At 41.6% G+C, this 22488-nt stretch overlaps 1 protein-coding gene across 1 annotated transcript in view; it reads right to left on the bottom strand.

Annotated features, from left to right (window-relative positions):
- ARHGAP20 (Rho GTPase activating protein 20) overlaps positions 1–22488 on the bottom strand; it is a 62050-nt gene that overhangs the window by 6642 nt on the left and 32920 nt on the right. Inside the window, 8 exon segments of the mRNA XM_074861033.1 lie at positions 209–370; positions 3228–3406; positions 7874–8056; positions 9970–10036; positions 13971–14048; positions 16898–16982; positions 17969–18010; positions 19934–20083. Coding sequence (XP_074717134.1) covers positions 209–370; positions 3228–3406; positions 7874–8056; positions 9970–10036; positions 13971–14048; positions 16898–16982; positions 17969–18010; positions 19934–20083 — 946 coding nt within the window.

Here is a 22488-nt window from a genome sequence, read left to right as displayed (position 1 = left end):
GAAAAACAAGCTGGCTAGTCCTCTTCCCCATCCTAATTTAGTGGCAGCCTCCTTTGGAGATCCTCACAATGTTAACGCGTCAGCCCATTCTTAATTCAGCCCACCAAGTCCTCTTTGGGCCTGTCCCTGGGGAAAAGTCCTACTTGTTTGTGCCCAGGATCTACGCTGCTCTCACCCAAAAAGGGGGAAAGCAATGTTCTTCACATACCTTAAACAAAGATGCCGTCACAAATATGGATTCACAGGCTAGGTCCACTTCAGCACCTGAATCAAGCTTCTCCTTGAGCTCTTTGCAGGTTTTTGCACTTCCAGAGCGTCTGAAAATGCCCTCAGTGGAAGGGCCCTCTTGGTAAAGGAGGGAAAGCATGTCCTAAACAAAATTAAAAGGCAGAGGGACTTTCTCAGAAATATATTTTATTGTCTAGTGCCATTAAAATGTAGTTTTGCCACTTTTTCCACTGCACAACAAAGCTGTGGTCTGGGTCACCGATTTTGGAAAACATCCCCTCAGAAATATTGTGCTGCCACTGCTGAGCACTAACCTCCTGCATGATCTCCTAGGATCTGTGCAAGTTTTAGCCAAGTCATTTAAATATATAAATACTGTGGTATGGGCAAAGGAGAGTGGTCTACCTAATCCAAAGCTCTGCATCTGACAGCGGCCTCAGCCAGACACCACACTGCAGGAAGAGACCCTCACTGCTCATCAGTGTGTTCAATATTATCACCAACCAGAGATGAAGACTTCTGTTCCATGCCTGATGTCTGGAAAAAAAGAGATTTTATCTAAGGTGGCAAGTGCTTTGTTTGTTAATATCTATCTGCACTTCTACAGAGATCAGAGTCAGATTTTTACTCCCTTTGTTTCTTGTGAGTGGTATCGTACTCTGCAGGCAGCTCAGGGCTATTAGCGGGACCACCTCTGGGGCAAGGTGTTCTCGCCTGGAAGGTCACCCAGAGGGGGCTAAAGCCTGGCTTGCGGCTCCTCTGAAGCCAATGATTAAGGATTAAACAGGTAGGCAGCTCATTTCATGAGATATTTAAAAGGAAAGGAGGAACAAGCAGATTGCTGCCTTGCTTTTAGAATAACAGGAGGGCCTGATTTCTTCTGCTAAATAAGACAGGAAAATGAGCAGAAAAGGAAATGCTGAAATCAAAGACCTCTCCTGAGGTAATATGTACATTATATTTTCCAGCTGCTTAATTCTCTGCAGTCTCCTGTGGGTCATCTCTCAGACATGCTGGTCACCTCTCCCCAGGCCTGCTCCAAGCGATGTGGAATTTGTCATGTTTGTCTCTTCCAAGGGGGAAACACATGCAGACAGTCTCTGGGATTATGTGCGTGCACACAGTGATCTGAGGACAGAGTTATCAATAGAGATGGCAAGAAAAGGGACACTGGGGGAGAGTCTGTCATCATTAAACAGAGTTACTGTAACAGTTATGGCTAAGCAGTGGGGTTTGGTCACTTTCTTAGTCTGGGCTGTAAGGTAGGTCTTCCTGACACACAGCAGTGCAAATAAATCTAACAGAAAGTACTATTTTTACTTTCTTCTTTAAAGTTTCTTTCTCAGTCTTGCAGAAGTTGAAAGCCAAGAATTCATGTAAGTGCAGACACTTTGGAGGAGACCCTTCGTGTCAGCACTTCCACTTTCTCTGTGGGGATTTAGAGCTCTGCTGTCAAAACAGGGCTGAGTCCCACAGCACAGGATCTTAGCACATGAACAGACACTTTGAAAATGTATTTTGTATAAAATACCCACAAGATAAAACTGGGAAGCCTCTCTTAAAGTAGTAAACCCAGACAAAATTAAACAAATTAAGGTAATGGCGTAAGACAACTCAGTGTGGCAAAGGCAAAAAGAGAGCCTTTCAGCCATGAAAGCGTTTGAAGCTCTGAAGCAGAGATATCAAACATGCCTACAGCATTCACCCCTGATATTTTCCTTCTCTTGCAGGTAAACCCCATACAGTCCTGCAGATGCAGTATTCTGTTCTCCAGAGATGCTGCATGAAATCAAAAGTAAGTTATATTTTGTGGCATAAACACGTTTAAGATTCAAAGCACAAAGTCCACCAAGCAGTGATTCTATGCTTAATAACTTTGGGGTTTTTTCAGATAAAAAATTACTAATATTTAGGTTTTGGAGAAATTTCTGAAATGCAGCACTAGCTCATCTCTCAAACAGAGAGAATGAGGGACCAGGTTCTTCCAGAATCCATCTCTGGAGGGCTTATTTAAATTACCTAAATGATAAAAATGCACACTTCTCCCTCAAAACAAAATAACGAACCACACTATTAAAAGACCTGAAAAGTCCTGGTATGATTCACTATGCAAGCAGTGATAAAACAGAACATCAAGAACAAGCTTAAGAGAGAAACCATCTCTTCCTGTAAACTGGTATAACGCCACTGAAATCAGGTTCTGGTAAGTTGTTTCAGCCAAAAGTCAGGCTGTTAGGATGAGGGGCCCGGTCCTGCAGGACTCACTCACACTCTGCAAATGTTTCAATTCCTGTATTGACAACAGGGTAGCCCTCAGTCCTGACCAAAAACGCCACATATCTGCCTTAATTATGCCTAGGAATGGGCTCTAGGACAACCTTTTTCATGTTCCTGGACTAGTTTTGAGAGCACCCACAGCACTAGCACTCCCTCAAGACAGGATGAAAAGATGCTCCTGCAGCCTCCACCTTCCCACCTATTTTTGTAGTGGTGCTGTCAGATCAAAAATGAGGACCCAGAGTGCTTCCCTGCCCTGGGATGCCTTCAAGAAAGGCTCCAGAACTGTCTGCTTAAGGGCAGGTAGCATTCGTATGCAGGCATAGACTGTTTATATGGGACAGCAGATGCCACATTTATGGAGTTGGGGATTTTACAGAGATTTTGGGAGTAGTTTAAAAAGTATGTGTGAACGTGGTATTTATTTACACTGCTTAAGTGAGGATTAGGGAACCAGCCTTATAGCGTGGGCTATAAAGAAGAAATAGCTCAGAGCAGCAGACTGATCACATACATTTCTCAAGCTGTTTGTTATTAACCAGGCCTGACCACAGTGTATGTTAAAAACCAATGTTCTTGCTGAGCACCATAAATGAGGTTTCCTTCTGGTTTCTCTCCTTGGGTAATTTCAGTGTCCCATTTACAAAGTGTCCCCATGTTCTCATTCATTACACAAAGAAATTCCACCACTTGTAAGAGCCAGCCCTGAGCCTGGGACTCACCAAGAGGGGTTTGGGCAGGTTGTCATCCTCACAGATGGCTGTTAGCAAGAGGCCAAAGAGCTTCCCAGGAGCAGCAGATGTTGAGGAGAGGGGTGCATTGTCCAAGTGAGTGCCTGGGCCACGCCAAAAAGCCCAATTTATGATAGATCTTTTCCTTTTAAATGACTTTTGGCTTAAGTCTGGGAAAAGAGAAAGGTGTTTATTAGAAAAAATGTATTTCAATTCTAATTCCAGTATTTGTTTTGCAGCGGTTGCTATGGTTTCAAAGGAAAAATTGTCATGAACTCAACCAACTCCTTGGCATCCGGCTCAGCCTAATCCACCATGCAGCACACACCTGTGTGTGTGTGTGTGTGGAGAATGTGCTGCCTTACCCTTACCCATGTTCTTAAGAGGATCACCAGGATCTGCACTGCACTGCTGGACCACAGCATCAGCACTTACCGCCAAGTGCAGAATGGCAAATCTCAGGCCGCTGCGATTTCACACAGAGCTGGACTGTGCTAAACAACTCATTTCCCACCCACAGGTGCAAAACCACAGACCTTCTTTGGAAAAAAATAATACATAAACACCACTGCCCTCACCTTGGGTTGCTGTCCAGAGACATCCTAGTTCCCCTGGTAATGCGGGAGAGCACCTGCTCTCCCCACAAGTAACACCAGAGAATCAACTAATGGAGTGAGACATTTTCAGACCAGGAAAAGTCACCACCTTCCCTCTCTTCTCCGCAAAGCAAGTACATCATTAGTGTCCTCACTCCAAACATTTGATGACCATGGCCTAGGGACAGTGCCTGCCCTTTAATCAATGTCTTCCAGATGGCATTTCAGCATGCTGCCAATACACTGAAGGACTGCATTTGTCTTCATTTATTTTAACGTATTTCATAAGATATCTAAATAGCACCACTAATCGAAGCTCTTATTTGCAGTGTATAGAGAAGAAAATACTAGTATTGGGATACAAAAAGGGTTTTTTTCATTTTTCATATGACCTTTCTCAACATCAGCCTGTGTAGTCTTCTTAACAGCACAGGCTGCTGCTAAGGGTGGGTTGAGACTGTTTATGATGAAAGTGCTAACTGGGAAAAACTATTCTGATATATTTTTCCTTTTCTAGATGTTTTCAAAGCCAGTCAGCTTTGATTTACCTGCTTGCCTACACTATGCACCTTTCTATCAGCTAGTTCTTCCACTGGGTCATTTTGCTTTCTGCTGTTGTAGAGGGCAGAGAGTAGAAGCAAGGCTTGCAGAAGTAAGGACTGTGGTATAATACCATTTTTGTCTCCTATACTTTATACTACACTTGTTTTTCAGTCCAGATAGTGATTTTTGTTATAGGCCATTCCATTCTAGGAGATCATGCTCCCTTTGGGAATGGGTGGAAGTGTTTTCATTAGAGGCTTACAGGATGAAAAGTTACAGTTTAACTCAAAACTTGAACATATGAATGTGAAAGCCTGATGAAAAATTCTTTTCATAAAAAATAATGAGGATATATGTTTTAAGTAGTCCAAAGCTTCATGAAATATAAGCTTGGCAGTGTCTAAGGCTTTACTTGACACGTCATGTTTTGGGAGAACATAACTAACCTATAACTTTCAAAACGTGTCTCTCTTTCAGATGAGCTGGATATTAACACATGAATATGGTTTGCTTCACTTGAGTCCTACTCACACAATGGCAAACACATATTGGCATTTTTTTCTGGCAACCCTGTAGATCTCAATGGAAGTAAAAATTAAGAAGAGATACTATTTTGGAGAACAAGGAATAGCAGAAGTGGGAAAAAAAAGGGTCTTAAAATCAGGAACTGTTCTTAGTCTCACACTGTTTGCTCCACTCTTAAAAGCCATGGCTCAAACTGACAGTGTGAGCAAGGGGTAATTGTGATTAACTGCAGCTCTCTCCTGGGACAGGTAGGAAATCTTAATCTGTGTTCTTCAATATACCAGGACAGAAACCAACAACCAATATACAGCAACAAAATGCCATGTCACTTACAAAACTAAACTAACATTCACTGAACAACAGGAAAACATCCTTTTCATATCCCCTATTCTAAGGGGGTTGAGAAGTCTTAAGGTAAAGAGCAGATGAGAATGGGAGGATGTACACTTTGTTTTCTTGAACCTGAGCAAAGTTACAACAGTAGGAGAAGCCCAGCCTCCTCTCGGCCAAGACAGACGCCAATTATTGCTCTGCAGAAGTACTTCCATATAAAAACATCAGGGTCTTGCTCTGGTGGAGTATTCTAGGCCAGAATCAGAAAAAAAGCAATACTTCTTTGGTTGCAGATCTTGCTCAGAGCTCACAGCAGCCATCTATTCTGCTCATATTTTACATGCAGGGAATTTCTATTCATAGGTAGTGTCCTAGCCGTGCGAGTGGCATTTCCTCTTCTTGCAAACTAATCAGAAACTTCGAAAAAAACCCTCAGATCTATTTAACAATGTAGCATCCTTTCTGATCAAACCCCTAACTGTCAAACAGTTTTCAAAGACCTCCTTTCTGTAATGAGACCAACTTGTTGAAATTCTGCCTTCTCTTTTAACAGACAATTAGATAATAATTTGGATTACAGACTAGCTCCTGACAGCAGTCAGTTCTTGCAAGTTAAACTTTAAACAAATCAGTATTTACAATACTTTTTAGATATATGCTCATGAGCATTGCTTAATGGCTCTGTTTAACTGGTAGGTGACCATTCCTGTTACGTGCTGAAAGGCTGCAGGAGAGGCAACAGAAACAGTCTGGTTCTTTCAGACAGTAAATTCTTCTGTACTTTTTTTAAACACCCTGCAAGACAGCTGATGCAACTAGACCACCACAGTTGGTGTCCACACAGCTACTTATTTGACATGATGGCCAGTTGTCAGTCCTGTCGGTCTGTCAACACCTACAATGTTGCCTAACCATGGTGCATGCTGGTACAACTGGGCAGCTACTCCCTGCTGCCTCCAGAAGGGACAGTGTATCCAGCACAGCACTACTGGTGCAGGGAAGTGATGGGAGGGAAGATAGCACGGCATGTGTGGCAGTGAAATGTGGGGTTACAGATGCCGCTCCCTGTAAACTTGACCAGTATGTGGTGGTGTGCCTAGTGTTTACCTAACAACAACACAGATTTTGGCTTGCTGATCTGAAGCTGAGCCCAAAGGCAGATCATAGCCTTGGATTGCACACAGGTACGCTTTGCCATTTTCCAAAACCAAAATAGGTAAGAAGGAGTTAGGAAGAGCACAATGAGCAGCGCTGCATGCAAGATAATTTGGTTTGCAAGCAGCCAGACCTATACATCACTGTAAAAGGTTTTGTCTGATGAAAGTAGGAAAGGTGAATGGACTAAAAGCCTTTCTCCCACATAGCGCAGTCCCTGTGCATGACTTGCAGGCTGCCCCAGGCTTCTGCTGCCTCAAAGCCAGCCTTGCCTCCCCTCCTGCGGCTTCCACAGCACCGCTGACACACATCTGCATTAGAACTTTACAGGCCTGATTTGCATTTCTATTTTCTCTTGCCAGTCAACGTCAGCTGCCAGGCAGGGTCTGTAAACCTAATTACACCCCTTTGCTAGATTGCCTCATTCTTAAAGTATGCCATGAAGTAATATATGATACAAATTACTGGGAAGGGGGGATGAAGGCGTGTGAAAAGGAAATTAATTTATATGAAATGCAATCAATTTCCGGAATAATTTGTAATAGACACTGGTATAGCCTCACTATAGTTAATTTCTAAAAACATTAAAAATGGATTCTATTCTTATATTGTGGGAGATCTTAGCTATTGGGGAATACACAGGATAACAGTGTGCATGTTATTTTTATTACTATATGGTCATTAATGGTGAAGTAGGGCAGAGTTCCTAATTGACCTGAGTATGTCAGTGTGTTAAGCACAATAAAAATACACCATGGGATGCATCCTTGCCCTTAAGAGTTTTTAGACTAATGCCCCAATCCTGTAAAGATCTCCTCTTTTGTTTTACTCATGAGCAGTGAGCAGTCACTGACAACAGAGTGCAAAACAGAGAGCAGGTGCTCACATTTTTGCAGCATCAAGGCCAAAGGCAGAAGAAAATATTACTGTCTTCATTTTACTCAGAGAACTGAAATGAATAAATTGTATTCGTTCACTTCATCTAGGTACTCAGGTACAGGCCCACGCTTTGCCATATGAGGGTCCCAGTGAGGCAGATGTGTAGTCCTAAGTACCTTGTTGAGATAAAGGATGCTGCCAAACGTTACATGGGCATTCTGTGCAGAAGTCAATCCTTGACTCCTGAACCATAAAAGCATTCTGCCTTGCTACGGAGCTCAGCAAGGGTTACAGAGAGAAGCTCAGCTAATAGACTTACAAAAAATTGCAGGGGTGAGATCTTGTCTGTCTTTTTCTGGTTTTTGAACAACCATTTGACAGACAGCTTGTCAAAATGTAACTTACAAAGATGACACATATACAACAGCACATTCAAATCAGGGAGAGCTACATTGCAAAATCCCCAGTGCAGCTGGAAGGTACATCTGCATGCTGCTCTTCGCTTTGCACCCCCCTCCCCATGCTGGTGCATTTGCTCTCTATAGCGGGGCCAGAGAGGCAGAGGGGCTGCGGGTGAATGATGCTGGGGCGAGCGAGGCAACTCACCATTCAGCTGCTGGCACACAGCCAGGCGGCTTGGCTTCAGCACAAACTGGCACTGCAGCTCCTGGGGCAGCTGCTCCGTCAGGAAGGACCCCTGAAGCTGCCGGGGGCAGGCACAGTGCTTTGAGCCATGGGGCATAGCGTCACGAATGTGGCTCATTTTAATTCCAAAGGGATATTCATGTCCTGTTCAAAGAGAAATCATAATAATCTGTGTTGGATTGACTGGAGGCTTGCGAAACTCCATCTGCCTTGGAGGAAAAGCAGATTTTGCATGCTGGTCTGCAGCACTTTCTCTCTCTGTAATCTCAGAATTGGTGCTTTTCTGCATATTTACACAGGCATAAATCATACACTGGCAGATACGGAGTTACTTTATTTGGTGTAGTTAAACAGATGTAAAAGTAAAATCAGACCTATTACAGCTGTAACACATAAAAGCCCATCAGAAAAAAGACAACTATTTCTGAATCCAGCATTCATTCTTTCTACTGCTTTACTTGTGACACTAAAAGTTTAGGTACTGGTTGCTCGTATCGTTCTGATGAGAAATGAGATTTTGGATCCAGTCATCTGTCAAATTTTTGCTGAGCATGCAAAACCAAAAAATCCAGTGTGAAAGTAATCTCTCCCTCTCCATGGTAAGTGCAACAGCCAGCAACTCAGTCAAATGACACACAATTATAGTTCCTGTCTGCGGCTGAAACAGGAAAGAAACGTTAATCACAGGGCTAATGCAAATGAGCTATGCTCGGCACTAACCAGCATCTTTGGGGACTACACAAAGGCAATCCATTTCTGGAAGAGCTTTCAAAAATGCCACCAGAAAGATATTTTCTGGACTTGTCTAAAGACCTGGCAGTTGACATATATTAAATACAGGTACAATGTTAAGATGTTTTAGTTAACTTGCACTTAGATTGATAGTGGAGGAGACATTATTTGAGATTATAGGTAGTGTGAAGCTGAAGCACAGTCAAACTCTGCTTCTGATGTCTACCTATGATAAAAGCTGGCCTTATATAATAAACCTTTGCATAAATATAAAGAACAGCATCAGTTTTATACCTGATTCTTCTTTTCCAAGGATTGTAACTTGAATTTGCTGTGAGAAAGAGTCAGTCAATTAAAAAGGCTTTCTGCATTTCTGAATTCTCTGGTTCTATGTTTAAAACCATGGCTGTGATTTTACCTGAAGAAGCCACACATAATAGTCAGAGAGACAAAGTCTGGTATGTTTCAAAGACAAAGCAGTTTGTACTGTCTATAAGGTGCACAAGTTAGACATTTTATAAATATTAATGTTGTCTGACTCCAGCAAAGCATTTGTAGCTAAGGCTGCTTTAAGAAGGAATGCTAAGATTTACTGGGGTTAGATTTGCAGGAGGAAAATAGAAAATCCACAGATTTTTCTTGTTCTAATCATCTGTGAACTCATACAGCACAAGTAATGCTGGGCTTCTACAGGGAAAGGTTCTTAATAACGGGAAGGGATTTGTTCCCAGTGAATCATGGGTCAAAATCAACTCACTCTACCCAATCACTTCTGAGCTTTGGGTTGATTCCTGGGGAGGAAATGTTTCTAAAAGCATTTTAGAAAGTGAATAAGCAATAATTTGCTCCTAATCAGAGGGGAACTGTCAGCCAGTAAGAGAAATACAGGATTGGAAAGGACTTCTTGAATCAGTTAACTTAAATTGTGGAAGAACAGAACATTTCTCAAAACTCTGTTGAGTTTTGCTGAGGAGGGGAGTAAACAATGCTATGGAAGTGTAGGAAGAGATATGGTATAGCTGGACTGGCCCCAGGAGAGGAGGTGAGTGAGTGGAGAGGCTGACTCTGTAGAAAGACAGGCTCATGCAGCAAAACTGGGGCAGAGATAAATGAACTTTTTCAACCTCTTAGTGACACAAGCAGACAATCAGCATCTAACTAGCTCCCCAAATAGGCAAACTTGCGTGACAGGGAAGTAAGAGAAAAAACATGAAAAACAAAACAAAACAGAAGAGGAAACGTTTCAGTCTTCTCTGTATTTCTTGCTTCCTTCAGCCCTAAAAACTGAGTGAATGTTTCAAGACAAAACCATGCCAAGAACTTACCAATAAGAGGGTAAGGAGCATCTTCTCTTCCTGAAATCACCCAGAGCTTGTAGTCTTTTTCAGAGCCCTTTAAAACCAAAATTAAGAGTAAGTTTACCAGCCATCAAGAACAGGTTTGCCTTAGGTTTCTCACAATATAGAGGTAATCTGCACCTTGCTAGCGGGGTTGAAGGAACCCCCTTTACTTTTGCAGTGTCCAAATTTGCCACCAGCAAAGCTTCTGAATTGTGTCTGTCATGTGCAATGTGGTGTGTGACCAGGGTCCAGCTCTGAGCAGTGAGAGGGGCTGGAGCCCATCATTTCTGAAGGAAAAGGGAGAGATTTGCCCCAATTCTTTCATTGCTCCTGGATGCAGAGGGATGGAGGTCACAGCCTTCCGGGACTCAGGATTCCTTTTGAGGCCAGATCAAGACATTAGCCATGCCAGGCCTGCCTGCCACGTGGCTAAGTCAGTCCCTGGTCCACATGCCTCCCCACTCCCAGGAGGCTGGAAATGAGGCAGCCCCCAACATGGAGGGGACCTCTGGCCCTGGGCGCTGCTCCTGGCCCCCAGTGCCTCTGTTCCTCACTTCTCCCTGCCAGCACTGAGCAGCATCTGGCCCAGAGGAGAGGCAGCTCTGATCCCCCAGAAGGATTACAGATAAGCAGCATGAAGTGGAGGCCTGTTACAGAGCGTGTGGCAGACAGTGGGCTGTTCATGTGAGCTAAGGTGACCCTTCAGCTCCATCCTGAGTACCGGGGTAATCGCATCCTCTGGGACAATGCTCTGGCACACAAACACCCCCAGTCTCACTCCCAAGAGCTCTGCTCCACCATCTCCCCAGCTCCTCTACGTCCCCTGCAAGCGGGAAGAGCTCAAGCTTGCCAGCCAACAGCATCCCATGCCCTGTGCTGGAGAGCAGGGCAGGAGCACCTTTGCCTGAGACCTGAGCCCACAGTGATGATGGCAAGGCAAGGATGGAACCTGAGGGGCTCGTAGGGCTTCTGCTAGCCCTTTTGTGCAGTCTTTTTGTGTGGAAGGGCTTGGGAGCGCTGGATGGTGCCTCTTGTAAAAATTTACAATGTAGAGGATAAATTTACATCAAAGGAGACAATTTCCAGAGGATTGGAGAATGTGAACATCTTTGGGAAAAGCTGCGTAAAACCGATGATTTGAAAGCAAATTCTAACTATTGCCTTTAGCATAAATACACAAGTAAATGTTGCAGTTTAGTTGAAGAAGGAGAATAGTACATTATTTCAGATATGATGGTGAGACAATAGAAATAAAAAGAATGACATTTAATATAAACCACTCTCAGGACAAAAGGTAATAGCAAGTGGATAAATACACTGTATGAAAAGTGTTCTATTAGACCTTAAATCCCTTTTCAGTGACACTGCTAAATCAGAATAATTAAAATCTAAAAGTTTTCTGGCTACAAAAGGTGGTATATCCCTCATGACAGTATATATTTAGCTCTAAAAGTAAATCCTACCTCCTTTTAAACAGATCTGCCTACTATCCTGCATTGTCTGGACCTTCACCAGTCCCTAAAGCTCTTGAGACTCTTTCTGCTTGCTGCATGCACCCCGTGTAATGCTGATACACCCAATAAAGCCTTTGCAGTTTGCTCTCTGACTGACAGAGCTTTCTGGCCCATATTAGCACTGCTGTTAAGTTAGCTAGCAGGGGGCAGAAGGAAAATAAATAGGCTTTGGAGACATCTCTGATGCCTCAGGGCAAGCAGCCAGAAGCAAATAAATACAGCTGAGGAGCACAGGAAAGGGTATTTACTTTTTCTTTTAAATATATATATGAAAGGATTCGTTGCTGTGAAGGGGAAGCAGGGGAAGGGAAAGAGCTAGTAAGTGCAGTTTCAGGAGGCAGACTGCTCATCTCTCGATTCCAAATGTTGTCTTTTATGGGCTTTACGAGGCCATTTGTCAGTATAAATGTGACTGTCCCAGAAAAATCAGCAAGTGTGCTTATGGAGCTGGGAAACCCAAGGTCCTTCTTTCTGCCCCACTTGATAATTTGGAACAGATGATCAATGCCATTTTGCATGAACTAGCTGTCATTTTACCAGAGAAACCACAGAGGAAAAAACCCTGATGTGTTAAACCAGAGTGAACTCAGCCAAAGTAATAGCCCCATTAATCACACAACATATGAAATGTAGTTTTTATAATTGCCATTGAAAAGTTGTAGAGCTCCTTTCAAGTAGTTCTCTCTGGACATAAATAAAAAACCTCGAGACAATGCATAAGGAAAAGCTTCCTCACAGTCAGAACAATTGTAGAAGGGGGTTGGGTGTTTGATACACAGGCTACAGCTTAATTTATTTAGCTCGTTAGATTTTATTGCTAGTCTTATGATATGCTTCTAATGAAAAAGGCTTTATGCTATGAAGATGCAGTGAAAAAATGTAGTATATTACTTGGGCAAATAATTCTGCAGGCAAGATTTTACATCTTTTGGATGGCTTTCATTCTTTTTCCACTCGAGATAAAAATGTAAAGAGGAGGAAAGGGTTGATTGTGATACATACAAAAGAACACAAAGCTGAAACCTAACCAGCTCCTCCTCCAGCTCATCTTAAACAAAACACTCTTACAATACTACCATTTTCCTGTTTTTTCTGTACACAAAATGAGGAAGTGCAAATGACACCCATAAAATGGGTAAAAATGAAGGACATCATAATAAAGACTTGCAGTTGTAATATAGCACAGTCTCTTGATTTTTTTTGCAGACTGGGGGAGACAATCTGCAATTAAAATCCTGATTTTAATTCACATCTTATCCTTTTCACCTTGCAGTCCCTCCATCAACTCAGAGCGACCTTAATTGGACAGACTGCTGGATTCTGAGCTCAGGCCAGAGCCCCAGCCCTGGTGTAAATGGGATGTCTGAGCCATAAAATGTTGGCTAGACAGAAATTACTGTGCCTGGGAAATACCAAACTAGCAGAATAGGCTCCTGGATGCATTAAAAGCCTGTATAAATTAGGGATAATGAATGCTAGGGAAGGAAAATTCTGAGTTTACTCCAACTTCTGCTGGGGGTGTCCAGAAACACCAGGGAAGCACAAGAGTGACATACTTGATTCTTCACACTCAGGGCTGTGGTAAGGAAAGACTTGTCAGATTCCATGCAATGAGATCAGCATATGCATCAAGAGTAAGACACTTTAAAAAATCTTGTTACCCAAACTGTAGACTGACAGGCCAGTTAAAAAGCTGTCATCCAGGAGCTTCTATGACCATCGGTGTTGGTTGGAGCCACATTGTGAAACAATGAGAGAAACGGAATAAGTGAGCCAGAAATCTTGACCCTGGCAGTGATTCATTACTACACCTGAGGCACTACCATGTCTGGTTTAGAGCAAAGGGAGCCAGTTGAGGCAGTACTTGATCTCCTATGAATCTCTGCATCTCCTTGGTGCACTACCCTGCATTATCATAAGTCCTGTAAAAGCCTTTTTCCAAAACAGTTTCAGGACATTAAATTGGGTGCATTCAGATTCTGTGCAATCACTCAGTTACATTCATACCTCATGTAACACTAAAGGTCCATGGATATTTAGAGCATTTTGTTTGGGCGCTTGAGAGCTGGGGACACAGCTGATCATGCATGTTTGCCCATTTTGAAACCAACTAACAAGGAGGTCAGTAGGTCTCCTATTTGCACTGAAATATGCAAAAGGAGCTGTATCAAACTCTCACTTCTTGTGTCAAGATATCTTCTCCTAAGCATCAGCAAAACAGATTTTAAAGTGACTTCAAACATGATGGATCCCTTACAGGGATGAGAGACTTACTCAAAGCTTCTAAGGCACTTGATGATCTCTGGAGCTCTATATATTAACAAGGCACTTTAGCTTCATTTCAACAACACTGAATTGCTATGATAAAGGGTTTCATTAATGTTCATATCCTAAAACTTGGAAAAAGTACAAGAGAAGATTTGATTATTAAAAGTGACTACAAGACTCATTAAAACTGGTGCAAGGACTTACGTTAATTCCTAGCTGCTGCAGGGCCATCAGAATTACGTCATTTGTTGTATCAACGTTGGTTACACTTAGGGTTTTTGACTGTGAACAGAAAAAAGAAGGGGAAAGTGGCATTAAAAATTTGGATTTGCAAAGAGTATCTGAAGTGAAATAGCTCTGCATAATTCACTGTTGGAAAAATTGAGAGTATTCTGTTAAAATTTTACTTGATAAATAAGTTATACTACATAGATAAAGATCCAGCTGCCTGAGACTGAGGTTCGATTCCTCTACTTTGTCACATACTTCCTGTATTTGCTCTCTGCTTCCCCAACAGCTCCATTACAAGGGAGAGTGCCATGATTACTGGGGACAAGACCTCCACATTAAAATATGCAAAAAGACACAGTCACTAACTGCACTGTAGACACTGCATGAGGGAAATGTAATGGCTTGATTAATTTAAAATCATGCAAGTTTCCTTCAAAAAAATGAAACAGTTCAGTGAAATAAGAGGTTCTCAAATCAATTGTTAATTTCTGTCCTTTTCTACTGAAGATCCCCCTGGTAAGAAAATACTGTACAAAGCCTGTTCATCTCTATATCTTTTGCCACATTCTATATATATATTTCTCAAAGCTAGATTTGGCTTAGTACCAGAAGCACTTCCTCTTGGTAATCTTTCATCCACTTAAAATGCTACCTCTCTAGCATCCTCCAGAATCTGTTCATTAGTCGTATGGAAAAGCATGGATCAGCAGAAACACCGCTTTCTAAATAGCTACAGCAACCACCATGAAGCGCCAAGCTTTGTGTCAGAGGAAGTGCTGCTTTGCACAAAGCAGTCTTTCTAGGGTGAGATTTCAGCACCTTCTGCCTGGCACCAGTATTACTCCTGTACAGCTGGGTGATGTACCTCGGCACCATGGGTTGCTCTTATGCAGGGCAGCACATTTCAAATGCACCAAGATTAATGATTCCATCCTCAGCCCCTTCGGGATGTGGCAGCACTGCTGCCATCACCTTGCAGAGGCAAAAACAAGTAGGAGAGCATGTCCAGAGTGGTTTTTGCTTGCACCATCACACCTGTGCTGGCCTCACTTCCAAGCCGACAGGCAGCTCCCACACATCAAGCACAAGTTACTAAGCCCTCTTCGGACACCTGCTAGTTTGGCTCTTCTAACAAGACTACACAGCTTTTGGATTGCAGCTGGTTTGTGGCCAGCCTAAAGCCCTGGCAGAACAAATGTATGTCCGCTGCAGCAAACCACCCAGGCATATCCAATGGCCCAAAGAAGGGAAGGTGGCAGAGCTGGGATGTAAACGTTCACTGCCAATCCTAAAACAGTTTGCTATACCCTGCTACCCTGTGTAGCACATCAATTTTATACTGGCTGTAGGATGTTCAAGTGAAACAAGCCCCTGACATTTTGCATTTAGAAAAGATCTGAGCTGTACATTTCTATAAGTCCCTGATGGTAACAAGCTGCCATGGCAATCAAAGGAAAGTAGTGAGAATACTGTATATATTGCTTCAGGATGTATCTGAACGCTCATACCATAAAAAATTTAACATTTGCCTGAAGCAATAACATCTGGCTCTCAGGAGTAGGTCAGCACATTTGCATAAGTTTTACTCTTGGCTAGAATATTAAAATGGTTTGTGCCTTGTGTTCAGCCTTCCCTACCCTCCAAAAATGAAATAATTCTTGGGCATCTCCAGCTGCTGTAGCACAGGGACCACAGTGCCATAAGAACTATTTGCATCACAAAGTTTCCATCTGCTCCTCCTCTGTTTTATTACTGATAATAGCTAGACTACAGCGTGTCATTTCTAGGACTGTCAGGATCAGGAAACCGTATCTGGCACATGAGCTAATTACAGCTAAGGAGAAAAGACATTTAAAAAAACCCAACAAACCCTGGTACAAGAGTGCAACACCTGAGTGCATGTATGATTTATAGACGTTTACATCTGAGCAGACCTTGACTTGCAGTCCTGCATTTGAACTATCACAATTATTGTTATTGTTTATTAACATTTGTCTTAGCAACCTGGCAATTCTATTATCATTTACCTTCATGACGATTTTCTGAAAAAAAAGGCAGATTCCGTTACACTTATGTCTATGCAAATAGAGAATTCTAAGTGGAGATTAACTGTGCAGCAAAGATCTCCAACGAAGTCTAACTTCCGTGAAAATTTCTTGTGTCCTTGGAAATGCTCTTTAGGCTTCTGAGCATGAAATACAGATCTTACAAGCATAGTTAGAAAGAAAAAACAAATGCGTAAGAAGCAGAGGAAGAATGGATGAATTATCATTGAATGATAGGGTATCCCTAGGGAACTGCCTACATACAAGAATTTAGTTTAAATTGGTCAAAAATAACTTAGTAAAAAAGGTGCAAATCACCCTGTGGATGACTTTTCTTTACCAATTTACCTTGTAAATATAAATTTACCAGCATCAGTTAATTGATGAAAAAACATGTTTAAGGCAATTTTAGGGTGTTCATATACATAGCTTTACTGACTTAGGATCATTATAAACAATGAGACACATTGCAACTTTGCAGAATTGAATGAAGGCAGCTGTGGGTTTAGATCAGTTTTACAAGCAAAAAAAGAGTACATTGTCCTGGCATTTCTGAAGATGCTTATGCATAGGTTCTACTAGAGGTGTTTCTTGGGACTTCACGCTGTACAGTCTTTAGTTTGTGTGTCAGAACCAGTATTTCTTACCAAGCACACTGTCTTTAAAATGGAACTAATGTATTAAACACGGGAGACAAACATTTCAGGGTTGCATATGCCAAGTCTTTCAAAGGGGCTGTATCCCTAAAGGAGGTTGCAAACCAGAGGAACCCTCCCAATACCAAAAGAATTTACAGGTGACAAGCACTGATAGGTGATGTGGATTTAGACCCCCGTTTAGCTCAAGAGCACTTACATATGCACAAGTCCCCACGTCCTTTGCAATTATCTTCAGAGGAATGCTTTTAGGATAGTCTTTTTCCTTCTCTTCTCTTATTCGACTGACAAAACAAGTACAAAACAAGTAAATTTTTAATACTGTAAACATAAATAGCAAGACAGAGATTCAAATAGCAATCAAGCTGTAACTGGATAAGAAGTAGATTGTTTGCAGATGTACTGCAGTAGAAAGATCTCTGAGGACAAGAAAGCATCCAGCAGTATCTGGAAAGGATGCTGACTGTGGATCCCGGTAATGCCCTGTTGCATTAAAATTCACTGTAGAAATCAGAGTAAGCAGCAGCAAAACTGGATTTAGTAAAACAAGCTAAAACTACCCATCACTGTGATACCTTGGTCTGCACTACAGGCTCCTACTGGAATCAGTTACATCCCATTGTACGGACCAGTTCAAAGGACTGAACAGGAGAAGAGTGAATTAAATCATCCCAGAAAGGATGATTTAAACAACCCCAGGAACTCTGAAGAATCAGATAAAGACACAAACCTCAACCAGCAGAACTAGGTGACAAGAAAACAAAACCACCGCTAGTAGTTTTCTGTCCAAACACAGACTGAAATAAGACAGCTCTATTTATGTAAACCCACCATAGCCTCCAGCTTGGGATACAATTTGTAAGACCAAAATACAGCCAGCCATGAGCAGCAGATACGTTAGAGCAGAGGTTCCTGAGCTGGGCTTGTTTAGATGCCATCGTCATGGAAAAAGCCCCAGGCTCAACTAGAGCAGTGGCGGCAGAGGCTCCTACAGATATGTAAGGAAGGGACCATGTGTGATAGGAATCACTCCAGTTTTGTGCCAAGCCATGTTCAGGCCCAGGGAAGTTTTTCCCTCCTTGCACAGCGATCATTGCATGAATGGCACATACCATCTTCTGCAGGGAGAAGACATGAGATGCTTTTTTTTCTTAATATCGCTTTGAAAGAACTTATCTATCATGATGGCATAGGCACCACAGCTTGGGAATCACTGGTCTAGAGGACTGGGACTCTTTTCAGTGTCTTCAAAGACTGTATAATAAAGTACCTTTGCAAAAAAGACAGCCACGTTTCCTTTTGTTCTGCAGACCTGAAAAAATTATAGAAAAACAGGGACAAATCAGCCATCATTCTAATACCAAAATAGCCCTTGAACAAACCATGGTGGAATGGACTGCTTCTTGGTTGCAATTTCCATAAATACCCACAAAAACTAAAAGATTTTTCCAGATTTGAATGAAAAATCTGTTTTCCTGCAAAATCAACTGAAAAGCCTACCACAGAGATCAAAAGACTCTGTTACCAGTTTTTATCAGAAGCTAAAGCTTTAACAGTGAATTCAGTAGGAAATGAGTTGAGTTCTTAAACTAATGTCCAAATAGAAGAGGAAGGTACTTTAAAATAAGAGCTTGATTTAAAAGCTTAAAGATATTTCCTCAGGTATACAGATTTCTTTCCACTTTCACTGTTCTAATTCTCTTCTTATTTATTACTTTGATTATCACAACATCACAAAGTACACACAGCCACAATGAAAAAAGGTCCCATTGTACTTAGTAAGGTTTAACTTTGGACATTTTAAGGCTTATCTCATTTATCTTTATCTCATTTATACACTTTCAAGGATACAAAACTGTCCAGTTAAATGTAGCTAATAATAGGATAGTGCAAGGAATCTAACCTAATTTTGCTTCAGCTTTCTTGATTTAAATCCTGCCCCAGATGGAGTAACTGGCATTGTCACTGTTGCTTTTGCAAACCAAGTTCTTCAAATTTTCAGAGCAGGCATTTAGGGAACTACAAACCTACTGAATGATGTTGTGAGGGGAATGCACTTTATAAACATTAAAAATGTGATTCTGCTTTGGCTGCTTCAATTCTGTCAGATATGCATCTACAGACTCATGTATGGTGTTTTAGATTTTTCTGTGTACTTCCAGACATAAAATAATTTCATTTCTGTAAAATCTGACTCTGTTTTGATTGAATCTATTGCCTTCCTATCCAACTACTTTCTGATAGCTATAAAGGATCACATACTGTCTCTAAGCTTATGTTTACTGGCAAAGGTTCAATTGAAAATCAATAGAAAATTTCAGCTTTGTTTCAGGACTATTAAGTGAAAAAAAACATAAACAGCACAACCAGCTCAATAGAGAGCAGTTTGTGCACAGCATTCTCTTTGGATATGGACAACATGACACACAAATTAAGCTGCATGCGTCAGCTTTTGTTCTCTGTTGGTAAAGAGGAAAATGCATTTGCCAAGACCTAGCCAAATTACTGTGGCTAAGAAGCTGGGATTTCAGGAGGACAGTGCCCTTCCTTATCCAAAGTGACGACAGAGCCCTCCCACTGAGACTAAAATTAGCCTAATCACTGAAATTACCTCTATAGCCCTAATGTGTCCTACAGTCAATGCTGCAAAGAAGACCAAAAATCTTTCTCTCTATTAAAATTCAGAGATTCTGCTTTAAGGGGATTTTTGACATTTTTTCTGGCACAATTAAATTAAAAAGATAAATAGGACAAGGTCAATATTCCACTGTGTTTCCTGCTACTTCCAATACTGTTTAAAAGTGTACCGATATTCTGTTCCAATATTCTGTTTAAAAGTGTACTACGGGACTCTCTTTGATTCTTTCATTAGCTTGGCTGTTTACTATTTGTAGTTCATCTCATTAATTAGCCAAGATGTTTGTCAAGTTATACCAAAAAGAAGAGAATTTCCACTGAGCAAGTTTGCAACACAGACAGTGCTTTGCCAAATCACGTTATTTTCTCAAATTTTTAAGTGATAAGCGAGTTTCACTGCCACATTTGCAGAGAGACAGAAGATGAGGCATGGAGGGTAAGTGGATTGCTCACAGCAGTAGAAGGAATTGGTTTAAGAATCACTAAGTCCCTGCTTCCCACATTCACTGGTGCTGAAATGAATCTGTGATAGTCTCGATACCTGTCAGCCTAAAAACATTTAAGTAACTTGGTAAATAAAACATATGTCAATTCTTACCTGAAATTTGCCACACAGTTTGTGGTGGGCCAGCCCAAAACAAAGGACCTCTCTGGGTCTGTGCTGCCTTCGCAGACTTCTTCTGTACAAAATGCTGTCCACATCTCACAGAGACGTGCTTGGCACTTTAGTTTGAAATGAGAGTGCGACCTGCCAGCAGAAATTCACAGGTATGTCACACACATGAAAACATAGCAAGGCAGGTTAAACAACTCAGTTTCTTCTTCCTTCAGGCACATGTGAAGCTTGCATTGGAGCTGATGGAAGAAACACTTCTGCTTTAGTTAAAGAAAACAATGTTTTATTTGGGTTGCATATAAAAATATATCAATTTCTCATCTAAATGGGATTAACAGATATCTTATATGTGGGATAAATAGGTTGCTTATGGCATCCCCAGACATCCCCCTTCTTGGGGAAAATCTTCTGCACATGTCTAGAGCTCCCCTCCAAATCTCACCATGAGGTAAAGATTGCCACTTGTGCTGGACTCTCCTTTCGGTGACTTAATGCCATTGAGGAGTTTACAGTATAGCTGGATTGCTTAGCCCCAAGGTCAACAACTATGGTGAGTTTAAGTAGTGACAACCAGCCCAGAGCAAATGAACCGATCCTGAAGAAAGAACAAGCAGAAAACTGCCATTTGTGTTAACTACAGCTCAGGTCACATACAGCCTCCATGAATGAGCTGCATGGTAGCTTTTGGAGAATGAGCCAGGACTTCATGCATTCTCAAAATATCTACTCATCCTCAAGGAAGATACATAATTTCCCCAGTTTTTTTAAAATTTGGCCCTTCCTGTATTTTATCCTACTAAACATTTGAGTACAGTAAAGGTCAAATTTACAGAACCTCACATTTTAATTTCAACTCTTTTCTTACACTTAATTTCTCATGATAAGTCTCCTTCCTTTGTACCATTGGTGGGCACCAGTGCTATGTGAGAAATAAGTAAAATCTCACAGTCAGTCCAACTCTGTAGCAATGCAACTAAGGCAGGTTTGCACTAGAGGCCTTGCAGACTGAATTACCTGAGCTATGGTTCTCCTGGGCCAACAGGGAAAGGCTGGAGGAAAAGTATCCCCTCTCTGAAAACATTTTGCCCTTCTAATCCAAGAACTGCAAGCAAGAGCATGTCAGCTCATCACTGTGTTGCAAATGTGGATGGGGCAGTGTCAGGCACCATAGTGATTAGTGCTCTATGAATAAATATGCCAGGTAAGCAGTTTCTTAGGGCTTTGATACACATGGACTACCTTCTCTGAGATTAGTCTCATTTACAAGGTATTTGATTTAGGACAGACTGAACTAATACAGTCTGAAACATGAAAGTACTTGAACCTTGTGGCTTTAAAGGGGACACAGATGAACTTGCAGCACCTTGACTGGTCTGAAGTTTCCAGCTGACATTGTGCTAACAGGTGTAGTGGGGTAGTGCACCACTAATAACCCAGCTGCATTTACAGGGTGGGCAAGAAAGGACCATCAGTGCATATCAGACCTGGAAAAAAGGTGCACTTCAATTAGATCACCATAAAATACTGTAAAATACTCTCAAGTTCATGTATTTTTTAAACTAAAAGCTAAACACCATGGTCAGCCAAACTAAGCTGACCATGCTATATCTTGGTCAGCTGCACATTTCGCCTCTTTTTACTCTGTTGGGTTTTGTTATCCCATCAAAGAGAAACTTAAAGTACAGGAGAACATTTCAACATGCTCATCAATGAATCAGTTTGTGATGCAACAAGTAAGAGCTGTCAAGAATACAGAAATAACTGTAACTGACTGACCACTGAATGAACTGTGAAAATGTAGATTTACAGAAAAATACAGCTGTGAATTCTAATGCAGATGTTAATAAATGGATGTCCAGTCTGACTCCACTGAATCAACCTGTTGACCCTCTCTTTCTCCTCAGTTTCTTTTTCCCATTACCCAATACAGTGAACTCTCTACATGCTGCTTCACTTTTTTAACATTTACAGTTCATAAAGCCAGACCCCTACAGTGCCAGTAGCGGGTGTCAGCAGGGTGTTGGCAGAAGCACAAAGATGGTCTCCAATCATGCTTGATGTATATTCTTACCCCATTTGCCATGCCTAGTCACAGCTTTCAGCTATTATCAGTATTCAAGTGGCCTGGTTTCCAGAGGCGCTGAAACAGTAGCCTCCATTAACATCTAAAGAGCCTGAAGTATAATTTTATCTCTATCTGCCACATACTTCATGCAATCCGTAGGTTCTCAGCATTTGTGAAATGTGGGTCTTCTATTTAAGTGCCAAAGCATTACCTCTAGAAATGACTATATCATCGCTGACTAAGGAAGCAGCATGACTGAACATTTGAAAAATGGGAAGAGTAGCAATCTAATGAAGATGATTTTTTTTTTTTTTTTAAGGAAATAAGTCTCCTTGCAAGTGTTACACTGTAAAAGGCAGATCCAGAGTCCACCAAAATCAACAACAGGTAATTGATGAACCCCAAATTGTGCCACCTCTGCAGAGGAAACTGTTCCTTTTGCTTTCTGTAAGTGGCAACTGGATACCTTGCG

The sequence above is a fragment of the Strix uralensis genome, chromosome 2, assembly GCF_047716275.1.
Source record: "Strix uralensis isolate ZFMK-TIS-50842 chromosome 2, bStrUra1, whole genome shotgun sequence".
Lineage (NCBI taxonomy): Eukaryota > Metazoa > Chordata > Aves > Strigiformes > Strigidae > Strix > Strix uralensis.
This window is presented reverse-complemented; position numbering and strand designations above follow the sequence as displayed.